Source organism: Sinocyclocheilus grahami, unplaced genomic scaffold (assembly GCF_001515645.1).
Source record: "Sinocyclocheilus grahami isolate Dianchi unplaced genomic scaffold, SAMN03320097.WGS_v1.1 scaffold592.1, whole genome shotgun sequence".
NCBI classification, from domain to species: Eukaryota; Metazoa; Chordata; class Actinopteri; order Cypriniformes; family Cyprinidae; genus Sinocyclocheilus; species Sinocyclocheilus grahami.
The window spans coordinates 825,224-836,617 of record NW_015505771.1 but is presented as its reverse complement, the minus strand read 5'-3'; the positions used below and the strand labels follow the sequence as shown (position 1 = coordinate 836,617).

Genomic DNA, 11,394 nt, shown 5'->3' with positions numbered 1-11,394 from the left:
CTCCTTCAGTCTATAACTTCAAGTTAATTTCTCAGAAAACAGCCCATATGTCAATGATTCTCTGCTAGAGGAAGCCGAGCCTTCGCTGCTGCACCCTACAAAGACCTGAATTCTCAAGAATACCACTATTTATATCTCTCTTTCACACCTTTTCTTTTAGGCTTCCCGCAAACCGAGATGGGTCTGTGCAATCATCTGTAGCCAAGCCCAGTACTTAAAACATACACAACATGCTGTTGCACACCACATCACACCTGTGATCTCTAAATGTTTACTGCATGTAATCCAGATAAGATAGCATGATAAGATAACACAGCATACTTCATATTTCCTCTCATAAACTGCTCGCCTACAATGCAGTACCACCTACAATCACATTCACTTGTTTCACTGCATAAAGCTTGCAACACTAAATAAACAGCAATTTCCATGAACACAGTACCCAACAGGTTCTGACATTTCTGTTGTTTTTTTTCCTTTTCTTTTTTCTATAGGGTTTGCCATTTTTAACCCCAAAATTTAGGATATATCTTAAAGCAGTTTAAAACCCTGATGTGTGATTTTGTACTATTCTAGCGATACATTTTAAATAAAAATTAAATTAAACAGAAAAACTAAAAAAAAAACATTAAACATTATTTAAATAATAATCAAATATTATTTATAAATTAAAAAATAAATAGATTTAAATATATAATATATATATACGTATATATTTGAAAATACGTATATTGAATATTTAATAACATTAAAACTAGAGCCCGACCGATATATCGTTTTGCCGATATTATCAGCCGATATGAGCCTGTCGCCGATATATCGGTATCGGTGAATATGCCGCCGATATGATTTTTTTTTTACAGAACATATAATGCAGATGAATTACAGAACATATAACGCGGATAAAATGCTTGGAATGGTGTAATTACGTAGTTTGTCCAGCAGAGCGCGCTCCATTGTTTGCTACTGGTGACCTGGATGAAACACTTTAAAGCTTAGTCTATGGAAAACCATTGAAACTTTGAACGGCCATATCTCCGTAACGGCGTGGCGAATCCGCACCAAATTCGGGGGATCCCTTCAGCTCCAGGAACCCTCTCGAATGCGAATCGAGTGTACGTCTAGAGGCCCGCTTTCTAATGAGACCACCCCCGCGTCGATAGTCCCGGGGTTCGGGATTATTACGGGTGGTTAAATTCTCGGTCCGGCGCCGACCGATCAAGCAATCCCGGGGGGCTACCGACGCGCGGAGGGTGGCGTTCGAGAAGGCTTCTCGAGCTGAAGGGATCCCCCGAATTTGGTAGAGATCCGCCGGAGCATTCGCGAGATAGTGACACCAGTCCACACTTTCACCTCAGTAAGGTGGTCTCTTGTTCAGGCAGCAGCATTCAAGCGTTGACTTATTCGACCGTAAGTGCCCTGCGAAGTGGACTTCACATGACATTCCGCCACGATTCCAGTTCCAAGGGAAAGGAATAAAGTTGAATGGAATTGAATTGAATTACATTTGAATAAACTTAAACTTTACTGTTTAGTGCACTGATGTCAGACTCATTTTGGATAATAAAGTTTATTGTTAAATTGTTAAATGCCCTGCCTCCTTATAAGTGTTTGATCACCACATTTGAGTGATCATTGCAAAAAATGTGTTTATGTATATATATATATATATATATATATATTCTGTTTATGTATATACTGTATTCTATATACTGTATAGTACTAGTCAAATGTTTGGACACACGAATGGGAAAGTGTCCAAACTTTTGACTGGTACTGTACTATAATATACACAAAGAATATCGTCCGATATATCGATTTCTGCCTTTTTTACTCCCTAATATCGCTATCGGCCCCAAAAAGCCCATATCAGTCGGGCTCTAATTAAAACACTATGTGTATATAATATTTATTTGATATTTTTATTTTATATATAAAGGCCATAAAGCTTAAAATTAGACTAAATGTTTTCATACCAATGTTCAGGCACTTTGAGTCCAGGTAGAGGGGGTTTAGGAGGGGCCACTTCCTCATCAGGAACATCATTTGGGGTCTCTGTGGCCTCGGCTGGGGTAGGGGTATCATCCAAGACCGTTTCCTTCGACTCAATGACAGGGGGCTCTCTGTAATAATAACAACACATAACAACACATAACATCATATTACAGGTCAACAGCCCAGCTAAATTTAAAGTTGGATTTCAACATCATCCACCTCAATTTTAAAGAATTTCTCAAGGCATAATGTTTTTCAAAAAAGGCTTCCATTTACCGCTGTGGACTGGCAGCAGGAAGCATTTTTACTCCCTAATATCGCCCAAAAAGCCCATATCAGTCGGGCTCTAATTAAAACACTATGTGTATATAATATTTATTTGATATTTTTATTTTATATATAAAGGCCATAAAGCTTAAAATTAGACTAAATGTTTTCATACCAATGTTCAGGCACTTTGAGTCCAGGTAGAGGGGGTTTAGGAGGGGCCACTTCCTCATCAGGAACATCATTTGGGGTCTCTGTGGCCTCGGCTGGGGTAGGGGTATCATCCAAGACCGTTTCCTTCGACTCAATGACAGGGGGCTCTCTGTAATAATAACAACACATAACAACACATAACATCATATTACAGGTCAACAGCCCAAGTTGGATTTCAACATCATCCACCTCAATTTTAAAGAATTTCTCAAGGCATAATGTTTTTCAAAAAAGGCTTCCATTTACCGCTGTGGACTGGCAGCAGGAAGCAGGGTTTTGACAGGTGTTGTAGGGGAGGGGTGCTCCTGCTTCTCAATGGCAACTTTGACCAGCTCCTACAGGAAACCACAGGCAAAGTCGGCTTTACACACAAAACTATCAACTAAGAACAAAACCCATGGCTATATACAGACCGATATATCGTTTTGCCGATATTATCAGCCGATATGAGCCTGTCGCCGATATATCGGTATCGGTGAATATGCCGCCGATATGATTTTTTTTTTACAGAACATATAATGCAGATGAAATGTATTTAGTTTGTCCAGCATTGTTTGCTACTGGCGACCTGGATGAAACGCTTTAAAGCTGAAGCTATGGAAAACCATTGAAATTTGAACGGCTATATCGCCGTTATGGCGCGGCGAATCCGCACCAAATTCAGGGGATCCGTTCAGCTCGAGGAACCCTCTCGAACACGAATCGAGTGTACGTCTAGAGGCCTGCTTTCGAATGAGACCACCCCCGCGTCGATAGCCCCCGGGGTTCGAGAGTTATGGGTGGTTAAATTTGCGGTCCGGCGCCGACCGATCAAGCAATCCCGGGGGGCTACCGACGCGCGGAGGGTGGCGTTCGAGAAGGCTTCTCGAGCTGAAGGGATCCCCCGAATTTGGTAGAGATCCGCCGGAGCATTCGCGAGATAGTGACACCAGTCCACACTTTCACCTCAGTAAGGTGGTCTCTTGTTCAGGCAGCAGCATTCAAGCGTTGACTTATTCGACCGTAAGTGCCCTGCGAAGTGGACTTCACATGACATTCCGCCACGATTCCAGTTCCAAGGGAAAGGAATAAAGTTGAATGGAATTGAATTGAATTACATTTGAATAAACTTAAACTTTACTGTTTAGTGCACTGATGTCAGACTCATTTTGGATAATAAAGTTTATTGTTAAATTGTTAAATGCCCTGCCTCCTTATAAGTGTTTGATCACCACATTTGAGTGATCATTGCAAAAAATGTGTTTATGTATATATATATATATATATATATATATTCTGTTTATGTATATACTGTATTCTATATACTGTATAGTACTAGTCAAATGTTTGGACACACGAATGGGAAAGTGTCCAAACTTTTGACTGGTACTGTACTATAATATACACAAAGAATATCGTCCGATATATCGATTTCTGCCTTTTTTACTCCCTAATATCGCCCAAAAAGCCCATATCAGTCGGGCTCTAATTAAAACACTATGTGTATATAATATTTATTTGATATTTTTATTTTATATATAAAGGCCATAAAGCTTAAAATTAGACTAAATGTTTTCATACCAATGTTCAGGCACTTTGAGTCCAGGTAGAGGGGGTTTAGGAGGGGCCACTTCCTCATCAGGAACATCATTTGGGGTCTCTGTGGCCTCGGCTGGGGTAGGGGTATCATCCAAGACCGTTTCCTTCGACTCAATGACAGGGGGCTCTCTGTAATAATAACAACACATAACAACACATAACATCATATTACAGGTCAACAGCCCAAGTTGGATTTCAACATCATCCACCTCAATTTTAAAGAATTTCTCAAGGCATAATGTTTTTCAAAAAAGGCTTCCATTTACCGCTGTGGACTGGCAGCAGGAAGCAGGGTTTTGACAGGTGTTGTAGGGGAGGGGTGCTCCTGCTTCTCAATGGCGACTTTGACCAGCTCCTACAGGAAACCACAGGCAAAGTCGGCTTTACACACAAAACTATCAACTAAGAACAAAACCCATGGCTAAATACAGCTGGAATATGGGTAGAGAACAGATGTCAGACAGAAGACAAGTCATAACAGAGTTCTACTTGAACATTAATACCTTCACACCATCCAGCACTGCTTTGATCACAGTGGTGACGGTTGCAACTGTTTCTTTATCTTCCAAATTCACCCCCTCCAGCATCACTTGGTCCGACCAGCGAATGAGGTTTGCAAGACTTTGATAGAGTCGACTGAGACAGGAGGACACTCTCGAACTGGTGACAGATGGACAGGGAAATAAAATATTTATATAGTTAATGCAGAAAACATGTTTTTTTTTTTTTTAGCTGAAAAAGAAACACTAATTCTTTCAAGAAGCTCAAAAACAGCTTTACCACTGGACATCATTACACGTGTAAAGAATCAAAATGAATGCGCCATAGATCAATAAAACGGAATAGCCTCTGCACGGACAATAATTAAATGATTTTAATTACTAAACCATATTGCTGATGAAAATAATAATAGAAAAATACAAGTGGTTGTTATTATTAATAATGTATTAATGATTTTGAAAAAGTAACAAATTAATACCACTGTTTTAAATAGCAGCCGTTGAGCTGCGCGTGCTGAAGCTGAAGAGCTGAATGAACATGGTAAACTGAAGCGTTTTGCTGGCAGCTTATTTAATTCAAGGAAATGCATCCTGAGATTAATATTAATACAACAAACATAGTATTACAACTTATATATGTACAAAATGATGCAGTTATTGCGTGCTATAGTCAGAATGTGTGATCCTGTTGTGGATGCGCTCTTCCCATATCAACGCGCTGAAACACAGCAACTAAACCCAAAGAATGCACAACGTTTTATTATAATAATGTTCTCATTAGAATGTTATATACACAACATTCCCAATCATAGTTATTAATGTTGTGCACTGCTGTTTGAGCTGCGTGCGCTGAGCTAAAGACGATCACCGGTAAACTGAAGCGCTCTTTTATCTTAACCAAACGCATTCTATATGAGATAAATCAGATATACATCAAATAAACACAATATTACAACGTACAATTGCACAAAAGGCTGCAAACGAACAGCGCGCATCTGAAGTGTCTCTGAAGGAAATAATGCATTATTTATCGCTTTAAGATATCGGCCAAATTTTCTTATCAGGTCGATACCGATAACAGAAAAAATTAGCATTTATCGGCCGATACCGATATGGTGGCCGATATATCGTGCATCCCTACTTTTATTAATTTTATTATTAGCTAACCATAACTACACTTATCCAAAGTATTCATGTCATCTTGCAGTAATTTAAGCAGCAGCTTTCCAGTTCACTGCTCTATGAGACATCAACCTTATTCTGTATCTTGGGAATATATGCGAGATGAGACACAGGCCTTTGTGTACACAGTGAAATCCTCTTCGACTACAAACTGAATTGGTCACAGTGGGACTTACCGCTCTCTTGGAGCGTGCTGCTCTGGAATGAATTCTGGTGATGACACTATTGCGCAGGCCACAAAACCATTTAGGGGCAATTTATCCTCACACACATTAAAGGAATGAAGAGCTCGGGGTTTGCGAGAGTGCTCTGTAAACTTTAAAATCATATGATACAGATCCTTCTTATCAAAGCCGGAAAGACTCCGACAAGGGAGCTTAATGGAGTTTTGTCAGGATGTTCGACTCATGTGGATACTAGCTTTGAAAGCTGGGTTTGCGTAGATTAAGTATTTAGGAGACACAAAAAAGAAAAACACATATCAAATATGTAAGCTTTTCTTTGTGTATTGATATATTTCCTATTGAAAACAGGAAGTTGGGTCAGGATCAGTTTGGCACTTTTAATAAATAGCCAAGAGACCTTAGTCAGAGTAGCGCCAAAATTACTTTTTTCACAAAAATTAGGCTGTGAGGGATAGAAGTACAGCGCGTTTAATGGATTGTGCCGTTTAAGAACATACCGACTGTTTAGCTGACGAAAAATAAAAACCTCAGTATACAAAAACTCCATAAAACAGTTTTGAAAGTTCTGAGTTGTGAAAATGACATGATCTTGGACCTTTATACAGTGTGTGCCATTGTAAAAACGGTAAGTCTATCCCTCAGAGCCACGCTTTCATCCACGTTAAATTCAATAAGGTGTCTAACCTAATTAAGGTGTATGGGTTTTAGTTTATATCTTATGCATAAACATGATAATGTACATTATGATAACATAATGTACATTATGAAACATGATAAACATACTAATTACTAGCTAGTCAGAAGCAGCTGGTTTCAGCAGGAAGGACATTATGATTTGCACAATCAAAAATCTGCAATTGGGTGAGTTGTCATTAATATTTTAGGACCATTTTCATGGAACGAAAAGATTGTCAATTAACGTTTAAATTTGTTATTGGTAATCTGACCTCAACAGCAAATTCAGCGGTTACTGAAAGTTAATGCATTTAAATTTAAATTGCGCAGGACTGGAATTACCCAGGATGATGGAAGTCATATCTGTCTTATCTCAGAGTCACTGATGTGACTGCTAATCTAAACAGGTTAAATTTCCCATGAGAGCCAACTTCCTGAACCACTGTCTAAGAAAACGCGCTGCTCTGCTAATAAAAACATGGCAAACCAATAAAGTGTGCTTGTGCTTTCAGAGGACGTGATCTTTCCATCCGCTTCTAGATCCTCACTCAGTGGAAAGTGTCACTAATTCATATCCTCTTTTTTTTTTTTGCATATCCTCTTCTGAAACAAACTAGTCAACCACAACATCTGTACTGACCCCCCCCCCAACCCCCAACCCCCAGAGTCTGGGTTTAAAACATCAACGCAAGAAGCTTCATTAAAGTAAAGTTGTCTGGTAAATGAAAACTTGTTTTTAGACAAGAATTTGTAATGCATTTTGCATTGATTTCAACTGTCATTTTGTGATTTATCCTACAAAGCAATCATTCTCAATCAAACAGATTTGTGCAACACTGCATTTCACAACAGCTCTATATCATAAAAATGGCAACGTAAAGAAAAATGAAGACAAAAATATCGTCAGCATGACCTGATAAACTTAAAAAGAGCAAAAAAACTTCCCTTTCCAAATTCTGATTCTTTTGTTACTAAAATAATGCAGACATCTCTACCAGCTAAAACAAGGGCGGTTCAAGAGATATGTCTGAAACTAGAAGACACTGGACAACATCCTCCTACGCAAACCAGCATCTACATCGCAGGGCCATTTAGAGATGAATAACTGAACTTCTGACAAGAAGTTACCGACAAGTGATTCAAAATTTCCTCAGAGCAAGGAAGTGTCAATGCTGGCAACCTCACAGGTTAGATAAAATACATTTTGCTTTATTCATAAAAAGTCACACATACAGTCACTGAGTGCAGGAGAGTAAAACATAAAATGTGCACTGAACAATTTCTGCACCACTGTCTCTAAACTACCCTGACATGAATCAAGTGATTCAAATCTTTCTGAATCAACGTATTAAAGGAGAAATGAGTCATTAGAAAATGACTCATTCAAAAGCCATCCAAAATGTAGCTGAGTTTGTTTCTTCATCAGAACAGATCTGGAGAAATTTAGCATTACATCCCTTGCTCATCTACAGATCCACTGGAGTGAATGGGTGAGTCCAAACAGCTTTATTCAAATCACAGCTTTAAAATTTAGATACAATTATCCCCCTTTCACAAAAAACAAACCCATAAAAAAAGAATGCATAAACCACAGATATATTTATTAATGATAAGATGATGCAATGGCATTTTGCATCCATTTAAATGTTTCAGCACATACTGTGTGTGTGTGTATATATATATATATATATATACATAAATATATGTATTGTATTCTATATATTTGTTTTCTTTTTATTTATTATACAATTATAATTCTGACTACTACTGATTAACAAAAGCAAAAAAGGCCTCTAACACTAGCTTGCTCTATTCTATCTGTTTTCTTTTTATTTATTATATGATTAAAAAAACATGCTGTCCTGCATTAAGCTGAGACTTGTTATAGCACTTGCATATCATTGCTCTTTTGTTGATTTTGATTGCTTCCATTGTCCTCATTTGTAAGTCGCTTTGGATAAAAGCGTCTGCTAAATGTCTAAATGTAAATATATATATATATATAATCCAAATCGCTTGTTTATCTGTCTGTCTAGCTCTGAGTGAACTGTTAACCTATAGTAAATGTCTCAAACTTCCCTAAAACTTCTGATAAAGGAAGTGACATTGGTTTTTACTTGTCAGTGTAACCTATTTCATCAAAAGTCACAAAAACATGAGTAAAAATCTTGAAGTTAACAGGTCAGGAGTAGTATCTCATAACCAGGAGCATCTCTCTACCCAGCTCAGCTGTACATATTTGTATCGTATATAATTCGACTGTATTAATTACGCAGAAACTATCTATATCATGTTGTCACTTGTGTCACAAGCTCGTTAAAACTATAAGAGCACTTATACAACATATATGCGAAACGTATCATATAAACAGTTCAGACTATTAATATTAACGTTAATGAGTAACGTTTAAATACACAGAATAGTAACGTTACATTTTGTGGACAACAGACCATTAAAACACACCAAACACGACCAGAAAGAACCAGCTAGCAGCACAAAAACAACTGTAACACAAACTCTACAGATAAACAGTGCAACAAAACGCAAACTACATATTTAAAATAAACAACAAATAGGAGAAATTGGATAAAAACGAGTCGGACAGCTAACTAAAGTCAACAACAGCGCTATAAGCAGCTCCGTCCACACCCAAATACAGCTGTCTGAGACAAACTCATGTAGACATTAATACCAGATTATCTTATAAATTAATTTAAAGACCTGAATATATCATCTAAGGCGTTTATATGTCGCGTTTGGCCATTACAAATAAGATAAAGATAAGATGCTTTGATCCTGTCAGTGGCCTTGAACCCTCGTCTGACGCTAATGCTAACGCGGCTAACTGAAGTTCATCTGCAAATTATTAATAAAGGTAAACAAAGGTAAACGCTTACCTTGCTTACTGTCTATTTTTCCAGACATTTTGGTGACTAAGTGAGCTGGTCTCGATCAACAATCGAAAGATGTACGTTTCTCGCCGTTATTCCAGCATCTTAAGGAGACAGACCGGTCGGTGTGGTCCTGGGCTGTGTGTGTTTGGACACACTCACTCACTCACACTCTCTCTCACACACACTCTCTCTCTCACACACACACACACACACACAGACACACACACACTTCTGTAGATGATGATGGTGAGTGAAAGTGTGTGATTTCTGCAGTAATGTCGCCCCCATACGGCAAAAAGGACACATTGACAATATAAGCAAAAGTGGAAAAAATTATATTATATTATATTTAGTGCTGTCAATCGATTAAAAAAATTAACTAATTAATCACACATTTTTCTGAAATTAATAATACCACCTAACATTAAAGTTTTTAAATATACTTTTATATTGCAATCATTTCACATTCAATCGTCAAATAAATGTACAAACAACAAAGACAATATATATATTTTTATATCTGTTTAATGGCATCTTTTTTATTTTAATACTGATTTCTCTAAAAAACTGCCCCCCCCCCTCCATAATATTTAACCATTGACTACAGCCATTCAACTTTACAGTATAATTGAGAGCTATTAATTGTAACATTTATTAGACTTTAAAAAATAATATCTAATTTAAGTTAACTCAAAACAATCTTCACATAAACCCATTAAATGTCATGTTTACCTGTGCCCTTCAGCAGAAATATACAGAAATTGAAGCTATCAAACACGAAATTCTAAATCAAATATAGATGAATCCTTAAAGCTATAAAAGTTATTTTTTCCTCTTTTTTTTTTTCTTTGTCCTTTGATTAATAGACATCACAGCAGCTGGTTATTCGGTTGTTTCGGTGGTTCTTTAAGAGCTGCCGCTGCTGGATCTGACACGCATCATATTTTCTCTCAACCCTTTTTACCTTTTCTGAACCACTTCAGAGCTTAAAGTCTCTATTAATGAGCTGACGAGTTAAATCGGGTGTGTTAGTGAGACAGTGCTGGGCTGCTCCAGGACAGTTTTGAAAACCATTTCAGAGACATGTTCTTAAATGTGAATCATATAAAATATATTACATGCATGCACAGTTTTAACTTCATGACTTAACTGACCACGAAATTGCATGCACGTAGTTTATTTCATGCTTTGATATGAAAGGATTTTGACACCACTAATTATATTATATTATATTATAATAATTTTGAGGGAATTACATAATATAATATTTTTTTTATTTTATATTATTGCTGGCCTTCAGATGGGTATAACAACCACTGCTGATATTTACCAATAAACATATATTTTTAGATATATGAATTATCATTATGAGCATATTAAGGTGATGCCTTTCATGTTAACCAAGCGAAGATGAAATCCCAGAAGAAAATGTTATTGTTCAGAGGATAGTCTTTCACAGCACAAAAGACTCAATGGAAGTGTTCATGATGTTATTTTGTTTCTCATAAAATTCCTTAGGATAAAAAAAAAAAAAAGACCCAAATGAGTCAATTGCTGAAATGCAGTCAGAACTCAGAGCTATAAAAACTGGCTTTCGTATCTTGCCATATCTGAACCATTTTTGACTTCTTTTCTGAAACTCTTAAGAAGATGTGTGAAATTAGCCTATTTCTCTTAAGGCACTGAGACGTATAGGTAAAAGTCTTGAAATGATCTCCCTCCTAATCTAATTGCTGTCTAAAAAAACTGATATTAGGAGATATAATTGTTGTAAAAAATCTCAAATGTGAACCAATAAAATGGTGTGAACCAAAAAAAATGTTTTTAAAAGGTTGAATTCAGGTGTACACTCTAAAAAAATGCTGGGTTGGGTCAAATATGGACTAACCCAACTGTTGGGTTAAA

General features: G+C 37.1%; 1 protein-coding gene across 1 annotated transcript in view; it reads right to left on the bottom strand.

Moving 5' to 3' along the window:
* The window catches only part of LOC107557186 (rap guanine nucleotide exchange factor 1-like), a 34,163-nt gene that overhangs the window by 15,782 nt on the left and 6,987 nt on the right, over positions 1–11,394 (bottom strand). The window contains exons 2-9 of the mRNA XM_016240510.1: positions 5,912–6,111; positions 4,557–4,713; positions 4,320–4,408; positions 4,036–4,182; positions 2,722–2,810; positions 2,438–2,582; positions 2,272–2,280; positions 1,977–2,123 (exon numbers count right to left, since the gene is read on the bottom strand). Coding sequence (XP_016095996.1) covers positions 1,977–2,123; positions 2,272–2,280; positions 2,438–2,582; positions 2,722–2,810; positions 4,036–4,182; positions 4,320–4,408; positions 4,557–4,713; positions 5,912–6,111 — 983 coding nt within the window. The remainder of the gene's footprint in view (positions 1–1,976; positions 2,124–2,271; positions 2,281–2,437; positions 2,583–2,721; positions 2,811–4,035; positions 4,183–4,319; positions 4,409–4,556; positions 4,714–5,911; positions 6,112–11,394) is intronic.